Genomic DNA, 27,289 nt, shown 5'->3' on the forward strand with positions numbered 1-27,289 from the left:
ACCTTAATTTTCCTATAATTATATTTTTGCACTAACATGGCTGACACCACCTGACACAATGCTACTCATGATGCTGCTGATTAAACCATTTTCCCATGATTAACCATTCCCAACTGCCTCTGTTCCTCAGCCTAGAAAGGAACTATGTCCTTACAGGAATCATCAAGCAATGATTTTTAACTTAACATGCCCAAGGGATGGGATAGTAAGAGTCTGTGCACAATTTAGGTGCGTTTGTAGGCTATTGATCTCCTTGGTAAAATTTGGGTCTGTCTTACTTGGTTCTTAACTGCAGTCAGCTTTCCAACTCACACCTAGTTTTTAATGTGATAACCTGGATTTAAAGGATAGAAAATAAGTGGGTGGCCTATGTATGTTACACCTCCACATCTAAGATGACTGCTTTCTAGATGCATCTTTTAGTGGGATTACATACGTGTTTCAGATCCAAAGAGCCATAATTATAAACTGAAGAAAAAAATAATCTTTACATATCCCTTAAACTCAGTTAAACTCTCATCGGTTAATTTTTTAATGCACCCATTAAAGAGGAACTCTCAGATTGTTTCTTACAGGTTCAAGTGAAGTCTCTCAACAAATGTGATCAGAGTCAGATGTTTTTCCATCCTTCAGTGTTTTGAACAATTTATAGGATCATAGGATATCCTGAGTTGGAAGGGACCCATAAGGATCATCGAGTCCAACTCCTGGCTCCGCACAGGACCAGCCAAATCAGAGCATATGACTGAGAGCATTATCCAGATGCTTCCTGAACTCAGTCAAGCTCCGTGCTGCAACCACTTTCCTGGGGAGCCTGTTCCAGTGCCTAACCACCCTCTCGGTGAAGTACCTTTTCCTAATATCCAATTTAGCACTGAAAGTGAGTGAATGAAACCTTAATGACACTAAAGACCCATGTTCCCCTCAATAAATTACTAAATGACTGACATCAGTTTCAGTTCTTCTGGATACACTTGTGTTTCCAGAAATAGATTCACTTTTGTCAGTAATCAGTTGGACCTAGTAGTAGCAGTGTTGTGTCTTTTTAGAAGTAACTTTGAGCTACCAGATTTCCTAAGCCCTGGAGTATTTCTCAGCAACTTCCCTGACACCCTGCTGAACTGGGATACCAAAAAAGGTGTGACAGTGGATGAAATTGTTATTAAACAGAAGAATAGTGATCCCCTTGCCTTTTCATTATATGTGGGCTAGAATCCTGAATTGCTGCTGTTTGACTCATGCCACATGACAAACAAGATCTCTTTTGCTTTCTGTGACATATATGTCACGTCAAAGAATGTTATTCTGTATGTCACTGTGCCCTAGCTACTCTTAACAGTCTTGGAAGACATGTCAGCCTTACAAAAAACAGCATGCTGAATTCTGCTTTTTCTCTGAATCTTCTCTTCACCTGAAAAGTATCTTGCATGCAGATCAAAACTACCTTGCTAGCTTTCAACCTCAGAAGGCGCAGTTTCTCTGCACAGCAAAATACGTCCAGTTCTACCACTCACGCAACCTGCTGGGAAGTTGTTGTAATTTATGGGAACTTGTGCAAGACCTAAGCTGTCCCTGAGGGTTCAACCTACTTGGTTTTCATCACAACATAGATTATATTTTCAACTCCTTTCCTCGCATAATCATTCTACACAAAATTGCATTTCCCCTTTCCATCTCCCTGTGCTGCCTTTTATTATTATTTTTAATTCCATATTTTGCCTAGCAAACAGGAAACGAACTCTGAGTAAGTCTTAAGTAAAACTCTCAGTACCTTAAGTCCCAGCATTCTTGCTAAGAATTTCTCACTCCCAGATTCTAACAAAATTCTCTTTGACTAAGCATGAATTCTGCAATCCAGCTTGTTAATTAGATCCTCACAATTTACTATGAAGCTCTATTACGTGGATGGTTTACAAGGACAAATTGATTTGCTTTAGCAAAACGTGAGCTAGAAGAGTAATAGGATCTCTATTACACAAATTAAAGGTTTGAAGATAGGAGAGATGACAGTGACAGGATCTACTAATTGTGGATATCCTACCTTGGCAAATGGCTAGGCTCTGATCTAGCTTGATATTCATGCAAGCCTGCACTTCTGTACTCCCACTATCCAATTGCCCTCTTCCCTTCTTTCTGGCCCTGTTCTGCACTGTAACCCAATTCAACCAGAAGGAGACTGAGGAACCGATTTCAAGTCTTAATAGTAGGGAGCAACAGCATGGGGAACAATATGGCAGTGAATGTGAAGTGCTGAGGAAGCAGGGAGAAGGGAAAGTATCTTTGCAGCCCTGGTTCAAATGCATGTCTGACTGTGTTGTGGGACTATGCTACTGCCTTTATAGGCAAGTACAGCTGGACAAGTGCAGTCACTTTCTAAGAAGTCTGCTAACCTGCCCAACAGTGGGTTAAAAAAAATATTTTTTTTTTGCTAAAGGTAAGAAATCAGTCCAGAAGTGGAACCGTCCTCTAGCTAATTTAACAAAACCGGGCTATAAATTGAACTGAATGTCTGATATATTTATGGAATCGACTATATTTAAAGTTTTACTCTAAAGAAATATTATTACATAACCCAGTGTTGCTATTAAAAAAAAAAAAAAAAGCCTCCTTCCAATGCACACTCAGCTCTTCAGAAAAGTACGTGTTTATGACTGGCCACCTTTCAGGTCAGCTGCAACATGTAACTGTTATTACAGGTCAGTCACAACTGTACTAAAACCAAAATACATTGTACAGGTATGACTGACTCAACTGGGCCTCAAACCATTCTTGAGAACGAAGAAATGAAACTTGCTTTTTGTCTCCTGAGTTGAGTTTTAAGGGCTTATGTTTGTTTAAAAAACCCTAAAAAATTATCTTGATCCGTAGACAGTGAAGAAAGATCACATCGGTGTTGTATGATTTTTAGTGCTGTTTCTTCATAATAAAGTCATGTTCAAACAATGGCGAGGATTCCTACTAATGTAGGAAAACTTAGAGGGGTAAATCTGTTGTGTCAAGGAGCGCTGGAAATCTTTGAGGTACAGACAGAAGAATTATTAGGGGGGGAAAAATTCCCAGCTTCTCTTAAAAAAAGTGTATTCTCTAATGAAGCTTAAAACTGAACAAGTGTGCTGTTCTGAATGTGAACTTTATGGACTTGGACTACTTGTGGCAAATTAAAACAAAATGTATCACTCTAATCTTCCTAAGTTCCTTATACCTCTGTATATGTTAGTTTTTATCAATGCACTGGCTTATGTAGGTTTCTATGTAGGCCTGACTTCTCACCAGTTGGTTCCTTCCCAGCCTTGGGCCGAGTTCAAAATCGTGCGTATGATCTTATTTAAAGCTGAATACTTGGGCTAGTCTGTGATGTTTGGGGGTTGGAAGAAAAGAAATATCACAGATCTGTATTCTATTTTCCAAAAACAGAGAGCATTTTTGGCAATTCAAGAAGAGATGTCACACTAACATCTGCAGGAAAAAATGAAATGGAGAGCATATGCTGTCTACACACTCAGTACCAAGAAAGATGATTAAAGCAAATCACTGCAAAGTGACCCAAATATTATTTTTTTGTATATGTGATAATAACCATCTTACTAAATCTTTTACCTTCTTTCTTCTCTAAGTAGCTTCTGCAAGTGTCTGTATTTCACCATTCTCATTTTCATTAAGGCTGGATTCTGGGTCTCAGGGACAATTTGTTAATAGCGTGTTCCTGAAAGATATGCCTGATGATGATTGCGTTAACATATTCTGAACTTGGTAAATTCCTGAATGAAACACATTAACACAGGGAAAATGCTGACATGAGCTTCTGCCTACAGTGTAGATCTGTGCCAACGCTTTGGTTGTCTTCACATCTTTCTTTGAAACTTGCTGGTTTTCTACTAGTGTGTCTATGTTTGGGGGTATTTGAGCCAATACAAACACTACTGAAACGGCAAGGATAAGAAGCAAACAGAATTCTGTTCAATCAAATGAAAGATGTTCAAGCAAATATTAGGTTTGTGGAAAGGATTGTTTCTTTCAAATAACCAGTGTACAAATTCATATCCAATCCAGTTTTTGTCAAGTTGCCAGCGCAAGCCCTCAAGAAGTCTTAAACAAAGATAATGCTACTGATATTGTAGTTTCTGGTGTTTAATATAGTTTATTTCTGGTCTTTTTTTTAAAAAAAATATTTTCTTAGAAGACTGATTATGCAGATAAAAATTCTCTACAGTGGTAACAAACTGGCCTCTGGAGTATTGGTAATGACTTTTTTCACCTCATATGTAAGTGAAAAAGGTTCAATACTACTTTTATCAGCAGTTTCAACTGTAACAACTTCCTTTTTTATTTCTAGCCAGCTCTGGATACAAAATATGTGAAGGAAGCAGTATATAGCATGTATTTCATATAATATAAGCTCACTAGCATTTCACTAGCAGTTCAGACTTGTAGTTGGTTCTGTTATTTCTTGAATTCGCCATGGATGATGACTAGTAGAATTCTGTTGTGTGCCTGTACACGGTGATGTTCCTGAATTGCTGTTAATCTACAAATGCCCTGCTATCAAGTCATTCTTTGTGAAGAAAGACCTGGATTGCCTTTCTAACAAAACAGCACTTAGAAATAGTTACACTGACTCGTAATAGCAGGGTATCATCAACTGTAAAGCAATGCTAAGGGACTCTTCAGTGTGTCGAGGCTCGTTGTGTTTGTTGGTGTGACAATAGGAGCAGGCACTCAGTGTGAAAACACAAATATGCTGTGCACATTTAAACAACCTTACAAAGGCAAAAAGCTTAATTTACTTCATTTTTGAATGTGAATGGTCTTGATCTCCCAAAAGGAGACAACAAAAGAAATGACTAACATACACTACTTGATGCATCAGCTGAAAGACTGTTATCTAAAGAGTCTGAGGTTGCAGAGCAGGAAGAATAGCAATTATGTGCTTAGCAGGCTTTCCTTGGAGAAGAATAAGATGGAAAGGTTTTTAGTTGAAGTGTGAAGATACTACCAGCTGCCAGAACAGCACAGAGATTTATAAAAGAAATATTAAGATTGGTTTGAACTGAGTATGGAAATGTCCCTGTGTGATATCATGAGTAGAATCAGTAAAGCAATGGTTACAAAAATAGCACGTGATAATCAAGGACACAAATAAGAGCGTTCAAACTGGTGAATGCTGACAAATGCAATGTTTACATCAAGATCAAAAGGCCTGTGCTCTGAGGCCTACAGCAGAAATGCCTTATCAGCAGAAGACCTGCCTTCTGGTAACACATAGATGGCAATAAGTTTACAGTAAGTCATACGGGCCATTCCTCTTTCTGTTAGCTCAGCAGGAAGAAGGACAGATACTTCAAAAGGAGGGAACAAAGACTACAGGCAGTGAGCTTGCCTGAAAGTTAGAGAATGAAATAAAAGACTGAGACAAAAAAAATCACATCATAATAACTCACTCCTAAAAGGCGTAGAAAATCTGTCCAAAACCTGCTCTGATGCTACCCAAGGAAACCCAAGAGATGTAGCGAGGACTTGACAGCTGTCATTCCTTGAACCTCGTGTCATAGCACAAGCGATCCTGGCCTGACTATTGGGACGTGCATTTTGCGGCTTTTGAGTACAAGGGTATGAGAGAATGACTGTGAGTGACTGAAATAATTTTTCTTTAAATACTGTTTTATCCTTCCATAAGATCTTTCACTGCATTTTATAACATTTAATTCCTACACCAGGATCAATGTTGCAGTCAGTTTTACAGTCAGTCATACTTGCACACCCTGTAGTTTGTTTCAACAGGAGGTTACTTGGAGTCAACACTTGCATGGTGACTAAGCACCTGTCTTTGGGACAGGCCTTTGGGTTTGTTGGATGTTGACACCTTCCCACTCACTGTAAATATACAAGGTGTGGCAGCTGCCTTGAAAAAGGCAACTCTAGATTTAGACTTAGCCCTAGCTTCCTTGAGTAATTTGTTGCATTTTCTTCCTGTCTTATTTCAGAAGGAGGAAGATGTGTCCTCCTCCTTCCATGACAATGCCAAGCCACCTCCATCACTTTTTCTAAACTCCTGTCAACAGGCTGTGCATCTGTTTGACCAGATTCTGCCTTCATGCACAGATCTTTTTGACATGTTTTTCTGTAGGAATTACAAATGTTGGATACTGAATTCAGCGAGGCAAAACCAGCTTCGCTTTTATATCGTACAGTGCTTATAGCTGGTAGGAATTACTAAGTCAATGAGAAGTTATTTTCTACTTCCACTTGTCTCTCACTCCCATGTCTCTATTTGTGATATTGTTCGTGCTAGTGTATTAACCATTCAAGGTAGGAATATTTCTGAAAATTAGTACACACACTGAGGGATGTAGGAAGCTGTGAAGCAGACACTGTACTGCAACAAGTATAGACAGACACTTGTTGCAAAGTAACTTTATCAGAAATAGATTCACATGAATTGCTAACTCCTGGCTCAGAAAGTGTGTGTCCACAGCAGGAGTGGATATATGAGTGAACAAAGGAAACCTCGTCTTGCCCATCAGCACAATCCTGACTGATCATGAGATGTGATTACACTGGCTCCAAGCACCACTTTTTTTCCCCCATTTTAGTTTCTGCTTTTGTGGATATCCTTCTTCTTCCCCCTCCGAGACCAGCCACCCACCAAAGAGCGTGTACTTCAAACTGAGCACGTAACTCCTACTAACTGGTATTACCGAAGCACAAAGGCTTATAACCCTTCTGGTTTTAAATCACTGTAATTACAAGTCTACCTGTTCTTGTTACATGTACAAAGGTCTAACGATTTTTTTTAGTATTACCAAATGCCCAACCTCAATGACACTCTGTACCAACTAGCTGTCACATTAGTCAGGCGGTGCCTGAAGTATAGCTGTGCCCACAAGCTTTTATATCGGATGCCCAGTCCCTTGACTGTGTAATACTAAAATTCCCAGCTCTGCTAAGTATTTGTGTTTCTCTTTAAACCAATCTGACTGCACACCTTACGTGCTACCTATTTTTATGCATAAGATTTGCAGCAAACTCCCCTTACTTCACTTTTAGAAATCTTCACGGCCACATAACTGCAGATGTAGCGCTGTGAGACAAACGTACTCCTCCCGCGGCACGTCTCCGTAAGGGCGTGCTGCCAGCCGGGCCCAGAGGCCTCCGCCCGGACCTGCGGGGTGCCCTACCTGTCGGCTCTGCCTCACACGGGCGGGGCCGGGGCCGCGGCAGTCGGCGGCCTCCGAAAGGCAGGGGGAGGCCCGCCACATTTACAGAGGATCCTGCTGGGCTGGGCCCCGAGCAGGGTTCGTTGCGGCTGAGGGGCGGCGGGCGGACCGCTGACAGGAACGCGGGCTCCCGCCGCCGGAGCCCGCTGAGAGGCCGCTCAGCCCGCCTGCGGCTGCTGTGGAAAGCGAGGCTTTCCGCAATCGGCTGGTGACGCCTGCGGGGGCGGGGCTGGCTGCGGGCGGGGCGGGCCCTTTTCTGGCCGGGCCGGGCGGCGGGGCCGCACTCCGGCGGCGGCCGCGGCAGCCCCGGCGGAGCGGACGCGGCGTGTTCGGCACGGGGTTAGCGGTGGCTCCTGGCCCCGGGGTTATGCGCTGGGGTGATGGTCCCGCCGGCCGGCGCTAGGCTCCTCCCGCGCTCGGGAGGGAGCCCCTTCCTCAGCCTCCTCCTCCTGCTGCTGCTGCTCTGCCCCGGCGGCGAGTGCCTGCCGCGCCGCCGGCCCGCGGGGCCGCCCGTGGTGCTGGGTAAGAGCCGGGGGGCGGCGGCGCGTTCGTCCGGCGGCATGGAACCTGGTCAAGCCCGCTGTCTCTGCTGTCGCCCCCCCGCCGGTAGGAAGGCGGGGCGAGGCCTGGGGCGCTGCGGAGCGCGGCGGGCACAGCCACGGGGGCGCGCGCCCCGCCCGGCCGCTGCCCGCGGTCTCCGGGGGCTTTCGCTGAGCGACCTCGCGTTGTGAGGGCCCCGGTTGCTGCGGGGAGCGGGGGCGCTGGGCACGGAGCGCCTTCTCCGTAACTCTGGCCCGGCCGCAAGAGCTAAAAATAGAGGCCCGGGTCGGGGCGGGCCGGGCACCTCACATCATACGGGAGGCACAACCGTGCTGAAAATTTAGGTTGCCTTTGCTTGTCACTGGGTATGGTACAAAGAAGGCTCGATTGATTACATTTTTAGCTCATTAACTAAAACCAGACCCGTGCTTCTCAAGTTTTAACTCTGTGCGACCCTTTCATAAAAAAGGTTGGAATCAGATGTTGGGAGGGGAGTTGACTGGCTGTTCACAGCAGTCAGACTACAAGTAGTTAAAAAATAACAGGCTTATTTCATCGCACAACATAGAAAACGAATATTGATTACTGGCCTGTGGTTTCACCTGTTAATGCAAGATAGTTTGTAATAAATACGTAGAAAGTATTGATATAATAGTTACTAAGTATTACTTGTTAGAGGCTTTTTGTATCCACTGATAAGAAGAATCGTAAATAAATTGGAAACGTTTTAATAACTTGCCTACTGAAATTGTAATTCTTAAGCTTATCAATACATTAAGTGCATTTGATATTAATGTGAGTAGTCAGTCCTGTGACTGTGTATTCAGTATGCTGTGTGTTCTTATGCAATTAACCTTGATGATAAAAGGGGAAGAAAAAGTAAGAAAATTGAAAATATACTGGAGAAAGGATAATCAATGGCATGTTGTTCAGTTTAAGCTCCATTTATTTGTAATAATTTAGGCTCTGCTATTGACTTTATTACTACTGTTGCAAACTTCTGACTTAAAAGGGTAAATGCTAAGCAAGAGCTATTCAAAGATGCTGTGTATCTCTGGACCACCATGTACAAATTCACATTTCTTAACAAATGGCTGAACTGAGAGGATGTAGATTTGGAAGAAGAAACAGCAAAAGGATGTCCTAAGAGTCTGGAGTTAAAATGTGAACAAAAGATCTTTGAGTTTTGTCTATGAAGTTTAGAAGCAATCTTTTATCCCATCTCTCCACTCTGTAATGCTGGGCTTTAGCAATAAGCTGTGGCACTTACTCCAGTGCAAGCTTCTTGATGATAAAGGTTATAGTGTTTTAGTTGCTGATCCAACATTCAGCTCTAGCTATGAAAGAATCAAAGAAGATTTAAAAGCAGTTGGGATAAAGGGATACTGATTTTAGAAGCACGGAGTTACTACTGGTGGAATCTTCCGTAAGTATACGTGTTCCCTAAGGATGCTTTGGCTGACCTACATTTTGTTTTCCTGAGAGACATTCTGGTAAATACTGCACGGCTGAGCACACATTCATCAGTGAGTGGTTTAAAACAGACTTTCTTGCTGTTACAGTGGATTTTCATCAAACGCTACAGAACTTTCATCTCTTACTGTTCTGGTCGTTGTCTGTGTTTTAAAATTTGCTGTTTTTTACTGCCCAGTCCTGACCTGTCCAGAAAGTGAAGATTCAATGGGTTTTAACATAAATAATTTTTCTGGGTTTTCTGTATGTTTGAGAAAGGGGGTGCTCTTAGGGAGTGATTTGCTGTAGCTTCCTATTGTAAAATACCATGTTTTTTGGATGTATAGAAATGACTGTTGTAAAAACACCTGCACTTGCAAATTGAAGCTTAGCTTCAATTAGACATGACATGGGCAGTGAAGGTCAAGCAAATAAAGGAGAGGAAGGAGTAACTGTCGGTCACTCACTGGTTCTGTATGAAATGTTCTCATCTTGATTCTAGTTAACTTTTCATGACCTTTTCTTCACCTGTCTTGCGTATGTGTTAAGATAAGCTTTTTAGGAATTGCTATGATGAGGATGGTAGAAGGTTTTAGGAGAGGCATTCCAAGTGCTGGCTTAGCACAGGTGTTTGGGAGAGGGGAGAAAAACACACATTGCACTGGAATCACAAATGCAAAAGGAGTTTGAGGGATGTACGCAAGGCTTCACCATACAGGCTTATAAAGCCTGAGATGGTTTTGGAGCCCATACAAGACTGGAATACAGAGTTGATCCTCCTGATTTATCAGGCTGGTATCTAGAACCTTAATTCCTCGTATGTATTCAATTTTTGAGTGTTTTTGTCTTGTAGTAAACATGGCTTCATGATCTATGCATTCACTCTTGGTCTGTTTGGAAGTTAAAACTCTTAAGTAGAAAGGGGAGTGAACAAGTTTGGTCTTATTCTGTGCATGGCAAGTTGGTCACTTGATCTTAAGGGAATAAAGAAAGAAGGAATGCTGTTTAAAGAAATGTTGTCAACCTAATGATAACTTCATAAATGGTTTAGACCAGTGATGGTCACAAGATCCAGTGTAACTTGCTCTCAAATTTTTCCGGTAATGAGCCTACTTGCTGTGCTTACCCAAGTAACAGAGGAGGAAGTAGAGCAGTAGCTTGGAAAATACGGGGTGTTGCTTATATATGGGTAACTTTGCTCCCCAGGTACTAACAACAATACTGTTTTTGGGAATCTCAAATCTTAAAACATATGAGGTGCCTGAATACAACCTTGTAACTACTGGCTGTAGTTGTGGTGGCAACACATCTCAGACTTGTAGACCCCCATTAAAATGGCTCAGGTGAAGAGTGGCTCTGTGAAACAGCTAAGCCAATCTAATAGCTCATTAGCGCTCCCCCAGCTTTCCTTGTTCCTCCTCATTGGCCACTTTGTGGAGTCGTTTGTCTCGCTAAAGCATGAGAAAATTGACCTGTTGAGGAAGAAGTGATTAATTTTGTAGTTGAATTACCTTAATGGAGGAGCTGGCACAAGGAATGAGGAGAGCGGCACTGCTCCCTTTGGATGGGGTTATTTCTTAAGCTGATCTGTGCATCATCAAATGGTGCCTTAGTAGCAGGAGCTACTATGCCTGAAGATCATGTTTGTACATACCAAGGGAACAAGACCAGGGACCAAACTGACATGGGTAGTAATTGACAGCAAAACACTGCAATGCAATTGCTCAGTTTTTCCTGAGATTTAAATAGCAAAGCATCAAAGGGTATTCATATAATAATAATAATAATCGTGGTACTAGAGAAGAAGAAACATGAGGTAAAAGTCAAAACCTTACTTCCAGAGTCCTGCCTGAAGACCTGATATCAAAGACACAATGCTCATTAAAATGTCAGGTGATCGTCTTGGAGTTCATCTCTGAAGTGTTTTTTGGGAAAAAGGGACTAAGGATACTCAATTGCTTTGATGTCTTTTTTTAAGAATTTCCTATTCAGCCAGGACAATATATTCATACAGGAAAATCTCCTTACCTCTGCTCTACTGACAGTATCTACTAAAAATAGATATAGATGTATTCTGTGCAAGTACTTTTGGATATCTGTTCCATGTTTACAAGCAATTATAATATTTTTGCACTTGTCTTAGCAGTTTGGTTATATATTCAACACACTTGTCTGTCTTGTGCTCACAATAAGAAGTTCCTTTATTTTGTGGCTGTTCTTCATTTTCTCATATAGCCCATCAATAATCACTGTGTACTATCTCATGCCTTATCAATTTTGGGAGCTGATAACCTGTCCTTATAAGATCAGTGGCGGATTCACTGAACTCTTCACCTTTTAGAGCTGACTCAACACAATTACTATATCAATGTTCTGATACCTTCTGCAAACAATTTGTTAGGTACTTGGCTAAAGTTTTCTAGAAAGACACCTTAAATGAAGTTTGTTAATAATTGATTTACATGCAAAAGAGGTTTGTCTGAATTCCTGCTGACTGCTAATTGAGGTGTGCATGTTTGTATGGTCAGCTGGCTAGATGCCAGGAGTGATTTAAATGTTTATGCCTCATGTGATCTGAGGTATCTAGGAGGATCATGTGAGATGTTGTTTGCTTTCTTGTTCCTAATTTTAAACACAAGCCGTTTCTGTGGCGTTCTATCATTGAGTCTACGAGCTACTTCGAGACATTCTCCTTAGAGAACTGTGGTCAGAGTTTAATTTTCTGGAAAACTGGGTTCATTTTAGAAGGAAGGATAATTTATAGAACCAAAAAGATGACGGTTATTTGAAGAAATTATACCAGTAAAAAAGATGATAGCTGATATATATCCAAAGGTATTTGCATTTCAGATAAAAGTAAAAAAAAAAAAAAAAAAGCCTCTTTGCCACAAATACAATAGCTTCCCCTCCCCCCGTTATTATATAGGTACTATTGATTCTTTTTTCCAAATGAAATTTAAATCCCCCTATTCATGGCTTTTGTTGAATGTTCCTTTCTCTTTGTTTCCTGAGCAGTACTAAGGTAAGTCACTTTCCAGGGTACAATCTGCTTATTGTCTTCTGCTGGGAACTGTGAATTAGTCGTTAGGACTTCAGGATAGTGATAGGAGTATCAGTGTATCCTAAAGCTAGTTATTGTAGTTCCCAGACTTGGAAAAGTCTGTAACCTCTCTTAAATTCTCAAATGGCACTTATAAATGTGCTTTCCATAAAGTTTAATCAAAGAACATCGCATCCCAGAAGGAGATCTACTAGTTTTGTCAGGGCAGTTGAGAAAAAAACCTGTATTATAAGTGAATTGGACTCATAGATTTATTAGAATGAGTTCTGCTGGGATTACTATCTTTGTGGAAAATAAGAATATGCTAGAACTGATAATCCTCAAATCTGATAGAAACACTTTTTTCTGCTGAATATGAAATCTCATTATATTTCCAAATGTCACAGTTCAGAAGTCAGTTTGTGTATTACACAACTGCAAATTAGGGAAGCAAGGGTGCTGCTTGAGATCTTTTCTTGGACATCTAGTTTTAACTTGTGCTGATGTGTTTTGCAGAACTTTGCTTGCCAGTTATTTTGTACATTTATGGGGTCATTTATGTGGGCTTTGAAACGTAAGAACTTTCTGTAATTTTCCAGCAAAAAGGCTTAGAAACTACAGATATTGGTAGATGAGAGGATGAGGAGGAAAATTACTTACAGATTACTCTGCCCACAGATGCTTTCTGTGTATGGCCTGAAAGCAATGGGAAATGTGGGGATTTTTTTACTGCTTTCAAATTTTATCACAGAAAATTCAGAAAGAGATGTTCTTATCTTACAGAATTAATCTTCAATGTGATCTTTTCTAACCTGTTACTTATCAAAAAGCCACTAAGTAGTTCTCCAGCCAAAATGTAAATCATTAATGCTGTTAAATTGTATGGGGTGAGAATTTAAGATCTTGCATGTTTCTTTCCATAATCTGAAAAATCAAAACTTGCATTTTGTTCTCTATAGCTTCTTGAACCCTCTTCAGCTTGCAGAATATATTTTAGAAAATAGAACATGAGTTGTGAATTAGTGATTAGCAGTTTTACTGTTAATATGGAAGTGTAAACCTGAAAAAAATGAGGGGTTTTTTGTTAATCCTTGCTTTATAAACAAACAGGCATCACACCTGTACATGAGACTTTATTTTTTTTAACTGCAGTATTGTATCTTGGCACATGTGAAACTTGCTCCTTATCTTTTGTTTAGAATTACATAAAATTACCACTTTTCAACTTGTTCCTTGTCATCCCTTGAGTAAAAATTAGTATGTAATGTTTTTCATCTTCTGCTCTGGACACAGGAGCACAGCCTCTATCCTCAAGAAGCTTGAGGATAAAATATCTTAGCCAAATTAAACTAGCAGTTAATCTAAGATTACTCCATTATGTCCAAGCGAAACTTTTTACAGTTTCCTGCTTTCAGTACTCTTGTTGGTAAATGTATCTTGATTATAGTCTTAAACTTCTTCAGTTGTGAGTCTTCCTACTCTGAGTGGGAGTGCTTACAATTATTTGAGTGCTGTTTGGAAACCTCAGCAAGTTCTTAACACTCTGATACTCCAGATGTTTGTCTAAGTTTTTGAAAGGTATCTTTGCTGGAAGAACTTGATTCTTACCTGAGGAAATGAGATTCTAAGGTAGAACAGAATGTCACTCTTCTACTTTGTTTTGCATTGAAATGGAAGACAAAATCAACCTGTTCTGTCTTTGGCAGGTCTGCTGCTGAAACTGGCTGGCCATGAATGATTCATATAAATAGAATTACATTCTGTTCCTTTTCTAATTAAGAGCACTGATACAGCACAGGCACGAGACTGGAACAAGCTGTTGCCTTATAGTTCTATAAGCAATAAGAAATAGCATTTTGCGAGGTTACAAGACTGAACTTTAGTAAACTCTTTCTAGGGTATGATGCAATACTATAATCTCCCTTACTATGCTTTCCAGTATATCAGAGTCCTTGAAATATGACCTAAAATAAACTGTGGTCAGCTACTGAGTCTCTTAACTTTTCACTTAAGAATACAGAAATAAAACCACTAAAAAACTAATGAGAAAGTAGGGGTAGTTAATAAATCCTGAGGTGTATCTTGTGTGGCGGTGCATAACCTGCAGTGGTTCAAGGCTGTAAAAGTGTGGTTGTCCAGGTCTATATTTAGTCTGAAATTTTGTCCTTTCAGTTCTGCAATAAGTGCTTCTCTGAAAACATATCTGGCTTTCCAGTTAAACTAGGTGTTACACTTACTTTAAATTATTGCTAAGTATCCGTGTTCTATAGAACTTAAAACTGTTTTGATTAAATTTACTGAAGGGGGGGGGGGAGGCAACTGTATGGATAGACCTGCATTAAAAAACTGCAAAATTAAATAATGACAAGTAAATAGCATACACTTATGCACACTCCAAAAAGGTTTGGGGTGTGTGGAGCTGAAGCGGGGGACACACGACGGGACACACGACATGACACACCTTTAAGAAGTCCCTAACTCCTAAATTATTCTAATACAGAGAAACTTTTCGGTTACTGAAGTATCTTTTTCCTTTCTGGTTCTTGAGGGGAAAAAAAAAATGATTAAACATAACAATGTAAGAAGTTTCTCTGGAAACTTGCTGCTGAAAATTGCAAGAGTATTTTTTTAAGTTTAATACTAATTTAGAAATAATATTCCTGTCTCCATCTGGTGTTTAAAATAAAGGCGAATAAAATTTCATCAAAGGAATATGGCATTTAGTATATGCCTTAAGAAAAGCGCACTTCAGAGAAGATGCAAGTACAAGACCTTTCTCTCCGAGTATTACTAATGTAATGTATAAAAAAAAAAAAGTGAAGATAAAAACTGTTGTTGCATCTAAACCTGAATGTAAAAGATATGAAACTAGGTATTGGGATTATTATGCTAGCCAACTAAATCTCAGGTAGCAAAAGTGTGGTCAGAAGTGAAGTGGTGAAAATAAACCACAAATGGAGCTGCTTTCACTTTTCATGTTTTTTATGTCAAATTGATAGTTGGCATGTAACTATTTAAAAATAATAAAGACTTGCATATGCAATTGTAATACTCTGAAGAAAAAATTCTTTCAGAAAGATTCAGTTTGCACTTTAAAACACAGATAACTTTAATGTCTGAGACCATCTGTTTTTCATACCCATGGTCTAACATGATCTGTTCCTATACAGTCTGCTCTTTGAAGTTATGAACTACTGACCCAGAATTATTCTACGTGGTGGTTCCCCAGCAAATTATTTTTTTAAAATCCACATATCTTCAGTGAAAATGTGCATGCGGTACTTTGTTCTTTTGTAATTTTTTTTTTTAAATCCAGTTACAAAACTTAATGGTATCTCTGGATGCGGTGGTACTGCATACGAGGGCTACAGTTTTAAGATGTGTTTATTATAATGTAAAATGTTATACACTTTAATTTTAAGTGTCTCCTTTTTATTTCTTTCAGTTCCGGGGGACTTAGGTAATCAGTTGGAAGCAAAGTTAGATAAGCCATCAGTAGTGCACTATCTCTGCTCTAAGAAGACAGACAGTTATTTTACACTCTGGCTGAATTTAGAATTGCTTCTGCCTGTCATTATTGACTGCTGGATTGATAACATCAGGTAAGACTAGAAATGTTGCTCTTTACAGTTATCTCCTTTCCTTAGACTGACATGGTTTGTACAGAATGGGTGCCTTAAACTTCATTTTCTAATTCAAGACCAGCCAGAGAAATGACTTGGAATTCTGCTAGGTAGAGTAACAGGATGAATCAGAAGATGTAGCTCTGTTGCAGCTGAGGTAGCTGTTTGTCACTGATGAAAAGTGGAGGTTCTCTTAGTTTCTTGCACTTTCTCTCATACCAGTTACCCAGTATTGGTTTGGGCACTTAGCAGACACTTCTTATCTAAAGCAGTACATCTTCTGTTCTTGATTATTTACTGAAGTTTTGATGAGGCAGGGGGGAATGAGGTACCTTGGGCAGCTCAGAGGGAACAGGCAGGGGGAATGTGAGCTTGCACCAAGCTGTTGTGTAGTTAGTTGTACCTCTGCTTCAAGTCTTGCTATATGCCTTAGAGGTTAGAGAGATGTTTGGTGTGTGAAGATTTGAGTATCAATTTGGATTCTAAGAGTCCATCTAGGACTAAAAACTTGCATTCAGAAATGGGAGTTGTATTGATACAGTATTAAGAACAAACAAACAAAACCCTAACAACAATAAAAACCCCTGACCCAATGCTCCAGATTCTTTGTATCTGAAATTGATTTGAAAAGAATCTACAAAACACTCCATACCTCTGTGTTTTCTGAGGTTCCAACTGTTATTAGTCAAGAAATATCAAGTACTCCCTTATGCTGGTATGGGTGTTCTAGTTAAACAGAGGTGAATTCTTTCTATCTAGGAAAATTTTTTTGCTATCTGATTTTACAGGTATTTTATCTTCTGTTGCTACATTCTTATGTTGTCGACAAGTTATCTCCGTTATGTTGCCTGATGCAAAGTGCAATGTATAAAACTGTATAAAGTAGCTTATTCTGAAGTTGAAGTTCAGCTACAATTTTGTATGCTCAGTTTTATAGAGAAGATAAGTCTCAGATTCTGCACGTAAAGTATTAAACTAATTAAAATAATTGTTTGCATTGTGTAACCTCTTAGCCATTAGAGTACTCTTATCATGTCTGCGTGTTTGTTTTTTTTTTTTTCTTCTGAGTAATAGCACTTAAGAGTTCTTGTCACTGCACTCAAACATAAGACCCAATGTAGCTGAGAGTTGTCATGTGGTAATATGATGTTTCATGTTTTTATCTTTTTTTATTTTTCCCCCCAGGCTGGTATATAATCGAACAAGTAAGATTACAGAATCACCAGATGGAGTAGATATCAGAGTCCCAGGTTTTGGGCAGACATTTTCCTTGGAATTCCTTGACCCAAGTAAAAGGAGTGTTGGTATGTACAAGCTGTGTCTGAAGTGCCTTGTCACTTGTAGGACTTTTCTAGTGTGTCTTTCTACAACAAGCTACTGAAATGGGAAGTTCTGTGTAGAAGTAGAAAAACACATTTTTATAATTTTTTTGGTAGTAGGGTAGTACATGGCTCACTTCTAAGTATTTTCATTGCATTATATTGTTTTGTCTGTTTTCTGGCCTAATAGATTGAGACGAGAACATTCCATGTTAGTCTCGTGCCAAATTTAAGTTCTCTGGATGAAACTTGAGGAGGCACTTTGAAGACAGACACTTTTGGAAAATGAGATGAGTTGAGTAGAAACCAACACACCCTGATAGGTAGAAAAATAGTTTTGGGGTAGTTTCCAGAATTTTACCCTGGGGTACACGGTAAGTATTTGTTTCCAAGAATAAATGTTGGTGAAGTCCAGGCCAGCTTTTATGAATGTATTGATACCCTACCTGAAATTAATTTGCAGTCAACAAAAAGCTAGGACTGTACTGCAGCAATTTCTGAGGTGTATTTTTTTTACAATTCAAGGGTAAGTCACATTTCTGCTGAGGAAAATTTTTCTGTTCTGTGTACTGTGTTTTGCTGCCACATTTGTTTGATAGATCAACCAGCTAGTAAGAAGTTTTAATAATAGTATTCTTTCACTTTTGGTGGACAGTGAGCATAACTCATTTTGTTTGATGTGCAGCTTCCTAGACTGTCAAAGATTAAGACTACAGTTTTAATGTCTGTACATATAGTATCAGATAATGCCTCCAGAACTTTGTTTCACGATAGTGTCTGATGGTTGGTTCTAATGCTAATCTTTTCATTGTTCTCCTTCTCTGTTACCTGACGTCTACAGGCAGTTACTTTTACATGCTGGTGCAGAGTCTGGTAGATTGGGGCTACACGCGTGATGAAGATGTAAGAGGAGCACCTTATGACTGGCGAAAGGCACCAAGTAAGTAATATATTGTTACTTGAACAAAACTTTTACTCTTCCAGCCAGCAAATAATGTTTTGGATCTTTTCTCCCATCCCACCTGTACAATTATACTTAAATCCATAATGTTGACTAGTTCTTGGGGCCTGGGTACCCCTGGACCCAGACGAAAGCTCTGTGATGTGGTTTCTCTTTTTGCTTTAAACAACTTGATACTTAAGACTTGCTTAAAAACAAAACAAGAAAAACCCCACACCACCAAAACACATCCTTACAAAAACATGCACTCCTCCCACTTAATACTGGAATTTCTAAGCTCTGTATTATTAATTCCACAGACAGTTTAAAAAAATAATGTTTTACAGAATTGTGTTGAAGTTCAGCGTTCACAGTTAATAATTATTAACTGTGTAACCTGTGTATGTTTACTTTAGATGAGAATCGAGACTATTTTGTGGCCCTTCGCAAGATGATAGAGTTAATGTATGAGCAGTATGGAAGTCCTGTTGTCTTAATTGCCCACAGCATGGGTAATATGTACACCCTCTACTTCCTCAACCATCAGACTCAGGATTGGAAAGACAAGTACATAAAGGATTATGTGTCATTAGGCGCTCCATGGGGAGGAGTGGCTAAAACTCTCCGCGTGCTGGCTTCAGGTAGGTAACTTGAAGGTTTGAAATGTATTTTGTTAGCAGTGCAAGATACTAACTACACTGTTAACTGTAAGACTGGGCAATGAGAGTTTAAAGTACTATAAAGTTGAAAAATAACTTTTTCATAAGTGATGGCAACTTGATGTTTCAAGCCTTGTGACCAGACTGTCATTCTTTATGTTCATGGGAGTGGACTGGTTTTTATATCCCTTAACCAGAAGCTGTGTCCCTCTTGACCTCTCCTAACCTCTTTTTCAGCAGATTGTTGTGTCATCTGCTGTTTGGCCTGGTGTCTTCTATTTCTGTCACTTCTGCCTCCAGCCTGATTGCTCTCTGTTCAGTATTGCAAAGCTAACAAGGACTCCAGAGCATTCAGTAGTTTCCTCTGATTAAAGATCACACAGCTGCTTGAGGTTAACATTAAGGGAAACTTGTAGACATGGTGGTGAATTGGTGCCCACAGCACAAATGCCAGTCAAAAGGTATAACTCTACAGATAAGGAAAGTGAATCAGTTTAGCATACTGGATATGCCTGAGACTAAAAAAAAATTGAATAAAGCATAATGTATTTCACTAAGTAACTGCAAATGACTGATGGGAAAAAGTTCACTTACCCCATCATGTGATACCATAATTATTTCATGTGCTTTGGCATCTAGTTCATGATGTTTCTGGCTAGCTTTTTTAGTTTTTGGATATCACTGTCGTCTTCCTAAACAAAGCTGACATCAGAAACTGGACAACTTCATCAAAATGCAGAGCACACAGCAAGTGCCAGCCAGGCATGGACAGATCAAAGAATACTTTGCTTAGCAAAGGCATTTGATTCTGAATAGGAGTGCACAGCTCAGTTACTAATTAGAAAACTTAAATTGGATATTTGTATTGAGTTATACATTGTGAAATCTAGTGCAATGGCACTAAAAATTGATTTCCCTTTTCCACAGGCTTTGTCTGACAACTTTGCATGCTACAGAAATGGCAGGAAGTGAGCGATGTTAATATCACTTTCATAAAATTCCAAGATTATATAAAATTCCACAGGCCTAGATTTCTGTTGGATTAAACTTTTTTCTGCTTCACATCTTGTTTATCCTTTATAATGTATTTCATCCATAGTGGCTAGCTATACAAATGCATAATGAATAGCTAAATTTCTACTAAAATGTAGTCATCTTCTAATCTGTATGTCTGTTGTACTAAACCCTGTGTTTTAGAGCAGAAGTTTAAGAATCATCTACGAAAGCTAAATGGGCAGAACATAATATCAGAATGCACGTTTTTAGGCTAGTTCTCAAATACCTGTAGTAAATCACCACCATCGGGCATTAACACTTAGATTACATTAGTCTATTAAAGAGTTTCTAAAATTGACGTTATTAGGGTGTTAGTATGCAGAAGAATTGTTGCTTTAAAGAAAAATACTGCGTTGCTGCAGGAAAGACAGGGCAAGCTATGAATGCATTCTTTCTGCTCCCATTCCTGTTTATAATATGGTAATGGCTAGGAACTTCCTGTCAAATCCACAGTTGTGTTATCAAAGTGGTAAACAGTACCCAGGTGGAATTATTTTATCTAGATCTTCTGTGATACTTTCTGCTACTTATTCATGTGCTTTGCAGGATCAATACTTATATCATTACAATTCCAGTGCCAATAAAGTGAGGATGTTCTTCCCACTACAGCAAGCAAAGACACACAGTTCACTGTGTTGGTTTGTTTGTTAGGTTTTTTTCTCAGCTTGAGATGCTAGCAGTGTCTTCCTTAGACCTAGTATTTCATTCAGTATAACGTCAATGAGTGTTGTGCCTGCTGACTTAAGCATGGTATTGGCCATACTGTCCTTCTGCACTTCACAGAAAAGTAAAGGATTTGCTAAGTATTATGTAACAGTTCTGTAAGAGAAGGATGGAACAGTCAAGTTCTGTGTCTGATTATTCTACTGGAAATAATTTTTGTATGCATTCATTTCATTGTTCAATTCAGAACTTGGGCTTTCTTTGCTGAAAACTGCCAAGTAGTATTCAGTAGCTTAATGGTGAGTGTGCATAGTTGAGTATTTAGACTGGACAGTAATATGAAACACGTTTCTCAGGACCTTTGTGATTCTTGCTGTGCTCTTTTGAGTTTCCATTTTATCTCTTGGAGTTATACTAGCAACGTCTCCATACAGTCCTCCTAAACATGGCATTAAAGACTGTGCTTTAGGTCTCCTTGCTGAAACAACAGTGCCACCTTACGGAATTGAAAAATATACTTTGGTGCTATTTCAGGAATAGCAGTTTCAGTTTAAGTATTTCAATTTTTATGGTGTGGTTGACCTGGATCACTATATGCTGTAACAACCTGGACCCAATAATGGAAAATCTGATTTGAGGTTCAGCTGGCAAAAGAATTGAGGTGTGCCAGCCATTGTGATAAAGGAAAATAGGTCTGATCAGACAGTCACCATGAAAATAAACTTGAATCTGTCTCAGGGTTTTTTTGTTAAAAAAAAAAAAAAATTTCTAGTAATCACTATATCTGTCACTTATTAAACAGCTTTTTATTTTGTGGAAAATTATGCAAGTGGTTAAAATATGAAGAAGGATGCATATGAATTATAACTTGGTCATGTGTTAGTTTGAGCCATCTTTGGACAAACTGCTAAGAAAACAATAGACTTGATGTCTACAAAAACTGGAATTTTTTTGTCAAATACTAGTTCTGTAATAAGAATAAATCTAAACTTGGGTATTAGATAATTTAAGACCTTTATTGATAATAAACTCTAGATCCTTAGATTTATATTGTATTAAGAAAATAGAAATCCTTGGAAAAGCTTGGCCAGCTGAAAATGTTTCCCAAGTATAGTAGTTATCAACTGGTCTTTCAAGGATTGTTGGTTTTGTGTCCCCATCGCCTCCCCCTGGCAAAGATACAGCTTAGGTTACCAGAGTTGCTAGAAAATTAGTGCTACATTAGAGAAAACCTGTGTTCTGAGCAACACGAGTATTTTAGCAGTCTTGAAATGCTGACTGGAAGGGAAGATGCTGATATTGGTGATTTTCCGTGTTTCCCACTAGAAGCTAACAAGCTCCAACTTTTCTTTTGCTGAAGTACTATGTATAGAGACTCAGTTGCTTGCTGAGTGCAGCATTCTTACTTGATAGCATAAGCAGGCGCAGTAATACTTGCTTTGCTTCTGTTTCCTTTTATGACAAGTTTTTCTAGGTAGCTATTGGGCCTCTACCATTTTCTTTCAATTGTAGGCATGTTCTGGTAGGTTTTGTTATGAAGGGAGTGCATAAACTGGTAAAACACTATGCCAAATGGTAAATAAACCATATAGTAATTTTTATAGCTATCCTGAATTAAATACTGCTGCTCTGCTTGTTTTGAATGTGTAAAGCTTTAAATGTTTTGTTCAGCCTATAAAGGCTCTAAATGAGTTCTTACATGTATGTAAGGATAGTAGCATTTATCTGTTCTTTCAGCAAAAACATGATCTAGGTATCAGAATTGCTGTAAAACACGTTTCCAGAAGAGCATTTAAGACAAAACTTGCAAATGGTATAAATAATGCCTAATAAAAGCTGATTTCTTACTTGACTCATATAGGAAATGCTTTTCTCCCTTAAAAAGGAGTATTTTGGAAAGGCAGCCGTTCTTGGTTTGTCAGTCATTCATTCATCAACTTGTATTTAAATTGTAAGTTATCAAAAAGTTAGTTTGCAGAAGTTAATTACCAAGACAATCGTAAATGAGGCAAAACTTCTCAAATGGCCACTGTAAGCAAAGGGAATAATATTTTTATTCATGTTATCACTGAGAGTGGTAGTAATTGCTTCTGGTTGAGATTCATGCTTGCTTCGTGTATAATGAAATTCCACTTTTTTTTAAGGTGACAACAATAGAATACCTGTTATCAGCTCACTCAAGATTAGAGACCAGCAGAGATCAGCGGTTTCCACAAATTGGATGCTCCCCTACAACTACACATGGCCTCCAGATAAGGTCTTTGTAAGCACACCTACAGCTAACTACACGCTTCGGGATTACCGAAAATTCTACAGGGACATCAATTTTGAAGATGGCTGGCTCATGAGACAAGACACCGAACACCTGGTCTACCAGATGACACCACCTGGTGTGCGCATACACTGTCTTTATGGTACTGGCGTGGAAACACCAGATTCCTTCCATTATGAAAGTTTTCCTGACAAAGAACCGAAGATTCTTTACAGCGATGGGGATGGTACAGTAAACTTACAGAGTGCCTTGCAATGTCAAAAGTGGGTGGACAGGCAAAAACAGCAAGTGGTGATATTTGAGCTTTCAGGAAATGAGCATATTCAAATGCTATCCAATGATACTACTATCTCCTATGTGAAAAAGCTGCTTTTTGATTTGTGATACCTTGTGTTGACAGTTATTTTCCTCACCTGTGATGCCTTCCCTTAAATATGGGGAAAATACCTTTTAATCCCTTGATATTTAGATATTTGAATTATTTATTTTGTTGGGTTTTTTAAGGCTGTGTTCAAAAAGCTGTTTGGTGTCCTAAATGATCGTTTGTCTCTGATTTGTGTTTTATGCTTCATGGTATTTTCACATTCTGCAAATTTGGTCAAATATGCATTTTGGTGCCTCTGGTGGTATGTCCAGTATTCATACGACTTTCATTTGGAGACTGTGCAGTTCTTTGCACATACTACATAGAATTATAGCTACCTGAGTTCCTTTGTGTGGTTTTTGCAGGGTTTGGAGTGGGAGGGCTAGGAAGGATTGCAATTTCAGGTTGCCCTAAACCAAGGGAATTATATTAACAATTTAGGAAGCACAGTGAACTTTTTTAGAGTCCTGCATATTCCAATCCACAGTTCCCAGTACCTTAGTTTGTAAATGTGCATATCTACTAGGTAAGATAGGGAAGAGGTCTGCCTGGTACTGTACTACTTTTGTCATAATCCAGCATTTCTTTTAAGAGTTGCAGCTTTTGGGGAAAAGACAGGTGTGTGAGTTACTTGAAGCTTCCTATTAGGTACCTTTTTTTTTTTTTTTTAAAAAAAGGAAGAAATTGTTTGCTCATCAGCTTCTAGAACCTGATTACTTAGTCTGGAATCTGAGGAATTCTCATGTTGTGCTTTATTTATCAATGAGGGAAAGAAGCCGAACAGTGGTTGGTGCTTGCAATAACTATAGCTGTGTGGAGTAGCACATAAATTAAAGGTAATTGAATACCAGCAAACAATCCATACAGTGCTGAATTGCATTTCTGGGTGAAAAATGATCTTCTGTAGTGGAAATGATAATGGATGGTGGGCATTAATTCAAAAAGAAAAGTGAACTTCCTGAAATGGAGTGGGGAATGGAAGCCAGCTTAATACAGTATGAAGTATAAATGTTGTTCCCTGTCAAATACTTAGGCTGTGATCCAGTTACTGACCAAGCAGTGATTGGATCAACATTGCATTAGCTGAAAAGAAACTTTACATGTTCAGACTAAAATTCATGTCCCATAGATTACAAGTTTCATTATTGCTGTTTCAAGAATTTGGGATACACTGTTCCTTAAACGTTTATATAAATTGCTGCAGATGCAACTCCGTTAATTTTATACAGTATTTACATACAGTTTTACTGAATGTCTTAAAAATAAAATTCTACTCTGAACTCCACAGAAATGATAGCCTAAAGGCCATCAGATGTACAACCTCGATTATGGAAGTCCTGCTGGAAAAATCGTTTCACTTAAAAGATTTTTCTTTTGCTTGCTTTAAAACCAAGTCACCCAGTTAGACTGCACTTAGTTTTCTGAAAACACAATTTTGAATGCTTTCAAAATGCTAGGTCCGCCAAGAAAAACATTTTAAGAGTTTCAGAACTATTGTGGATTCATTACTTAAGAAATGGAACTTGTCTAAAGGGTAAAGTTTTTAACAATTTTGGTAGGATGCATAAAATGTTTGTTGCTATTAAACATATCGATAAGATGTCTTGAAATGACAGGTTTGAATTCTCGTTACTGTAGAATGCAAACATTTTGGCACAGGAGGTAGGCTTAAGGCTTTAAGTTTTAATTCAGAAATGACTTGTAAATGAAGAACAACTTGAACTAGGGTAATAGATAAGCTAAATATCTTCCTAGGTTTTAACTTTCTTATGTAGCTTCATTTTCCTCCTGCGTTGTTTCTATTACTTTTGTTGAGGAAGAAGACAGAGTTTCCTGATTTTTAAAATGGAACATTTATCTTGTCATCAGTTGCCCAGGAACCTACAGTTCAGCAGCGATATTGCCTAGACTTTTCCAGACTTAAGTACTGAGTTGCCCCAAGCCATTTATAATTGGTAACTCTTGAAATAAGAAAAAACAAACAATAACAAACCCACTGAAAACCCAACAACAACAAACCCCACAAAAAAAAGTCCGTTAGTCAAGTGTTCTATTTTATGCATGGATAAGCTGGATAAGCTTCAGGCTTGTGTTCCAAGACTGCTCAAAGATGATAAAGCTCTTCCTGTGGTCTGACTCAATTTTTGAATTAATTGCTATGTTGCTGGTTTACAACAGAAAGAAATTACAGAAAACAGCTTATCACAATCTGTATTTCTTGCTGAAGTAGAATGCCTGTTAATAAGCACTAGAATGCATGGAGCTGGAGGCTGTATTGCACGCTACTAACATGGGCATCAAGGGCTGAAAAAATGAGACAAGAACAGAGGTATACAGGTCTTAACCTGTTTCTAAGCTTCACTTAGATCCTTACCCATTAATCAGTAGCATTTTCAGTCTCATACCAAGAGTTTAGCTTCAGGGTTTTTTGTGATTTGAAGTTCTAGTATACATGATTCTAAAAGATACTCTTTATTTTTTTATTTTTTTTCCTTTTCTACTTTTTTAATATTACTTTTCGTGCTCCAAAAGAAAAAAAAAGTATCTTTTTTCTGATTTTTGGCAACCTAGTAGTGTTTGTAAATCAGCTAGCAGACAAGCCCTAGAATGTGTCTACTTAAAGGAACTTGTGTTAATTAACCTGATACAATGAAGCCGAAAGTTTTTCAGGGCTTTTTTTTTGTTGTTTTATATTGTTTGTCACCATAAAGCCTTGTGCAAGAATGTGAGTTCCTGAGCTCTAAGTACTGTGTTAGAGCAAGCACAGTGCTGCTGGTGAGATTTTGATTGAGTGTGATGGTTCTGCAGACTATAGGTCTTGTTTTACATCCAGAACTTGCGATATTTCTACCAAATCATCTTCAGCCCTATCATTTTCAGTTTCTTGCGTATTAGGATGGAGTTCTCATAGACAAGTGAATGCAGCAAGTAAACTATGTTATTCTAGTCATTGAAACTGAACCACTTCACTTAGCCTGTTGAGAAGTGCTTACTCACTATGGCATGTTCCTCTACAAGGCAAGAGTATTTAGCATTACTGTTACAGGCCTGCTAGAGCCATGTGCACTTGAGCATTATAGATTCTCGTGGGGAGAGAGGTGTGAAGAAACAAATCTTTATAGAGAGGAGAATGTGGCACTTCTTTAAGAGGAGTAACTCAGGTGCTTTGCCACACTGCACGGTTGAAATGTTCGAATTCACTGACATATCTTCATTATACCTAACTCATATTGATCATGTCTCTCTCCATGATTTTTACTTGGTTTTATTCTTCCAGGATATTTTCAGAAACCAAAAATAGTCTTGAGGACCAAATGTGTTTCTTATTTTTGACAAAATGTATAGAAAATGCTGAAGAAGCTTTCAGCTGTCATTGTAACACTTCTGAAGAGGTCCAGAGTCACTGTGTGATTCTGTTTAAAAACAGAAGGCTTCAATAACTAGCAATAATTGCAAAGGACTTGCAGACCAAAGGAAGGAATGTTTGGTATTAAGGTAGTTCTTGGAACACAGTGTGTTCAAGGCCCTCTTAAATTCAGGGAATGTTTGGCAATGACTTTGCTGCTCTACACTTAACAGTATTTTGTATGGAATATATTCTGAGACCTAGCATTTTATATGCTCTTTTTGTGTATGAATGTGTTCAAGAGATTTTTGAATATTTTATTGTCAAACTTTGATAACATAATAAAGTTGATCTAATACAGCTTCTCTGCGTGTTGTCTCACTGCTCAGATGGAATATCAACTTATTGCTGTTTTTCTTCCACGTGGATTCCTGGTGTCTCATTTTCTCACAGCAACTGCTTCTTGGTTCATCTTCCAAATGCACCTACTGTCTCATTTAGAGTTCTCTGTTAATTGTTCTTGAATTTATGGAGATGTGGGATTGAGATTACTCAATTTGTTTGCTTTCTTGCTCATCCCATTTTAAAAAAAAGTTCTTGGGATGCCTCATGCTTCTGTTCAGGTAATTGTTTTGACATTAGTCTCTCAGTCCTGAAGTGTCCAAAATGTTTGCAATTGCCTTTAAACTGTTGGTTTGCAAACTGATCCACAAACCCATGCATGTTAGCCATACAGCTTCATGGATGCATGAAACAATCTTTTTGCAATTAAAAATAGTGCATTGTGGCTCTGAAGAAACT

General features: G+C 38.7%; 2 protein-coding genes across 4 annotated transcripts in view; one reads left to right on the plus strand and one right to left on the minus strand.

Moving 5' to 3' along the window:
* Nucleotides 1-7,390, minus strand: part of ESRP2 (epithelial splicing regulatory protein 2) — a 107,525-nt gene extending 100,135 nt beyond the window's left edge. The window contains exon 1 of the mRNA XM_075765842.1: nucleotides 7,176-7,390. The gene's annotated coding sequence lies outside the window, so the exon portion shown is untranslated. The remainder of the gene's footprint in view (nucleotides 1-7,175) is intronic.
* Nucleotides 7,391-7,462: 72 nt separating this feature from the next.
* PLA2G15 (phospholipase A2 group XV) lies at nucleotides 7,463-26,852 on the plus strand. 3 transcript variants are annotated; one of them, XM_075765855.1, is made up of 7 exons: nucleotides 7,463-7,736; nucleotides 15,692-15,848; nucleotides 17,055-17,173; nucleotides 18,030-18,128; nucleotides 18,545-18,769; nucleotides 22,651-23,004; nucleotides 23,743-26,852. In XM_075765855.1, exons 1-7 carry the CDS (start codon nucleotides 7,595-7,597, stop codon nucleotides 23,766-23,768), a joined length of 1,122 nt encoding a protein of 373 aa, XP_075621970.1. In that variant the 5' UTR covers nucleotides 7,463-7,594; the 3' UTR covers nucleotides 23,769-26,852. The 3 variants fall into 3 exon arrangements, with proteins under 3 accessions (XP_075621970.1, XP_075621969.1, XP_075621971.1); XM_075765854.1 differs by having other exon boundaries at nucleotides 22,651-26,852; XM_075765856.1 differs by lacking the exon at nucleotides 18,545-18,769 and having other exon boundaries at nucleotides 22,651-26,852.
* Nucleotides 26,853-27,289: the final 437 nt, after the last annotated feature.

This window comes from Balearica regulorum, chromosome 13 (genome assembly GCF_011004875.1).
Source record: "Balearica regulorum gibbericeps isolate bBalReg1 chromosome 13, bBalReg1.pri, whole genome shotgun sequence".
Taxonomy (NCBI): domain Eukaryota; kingdom Metazoa; phylum Chordata; class Aves; order Gruiformes; family Gruidae; genus Balearica; species Balearica regulorum.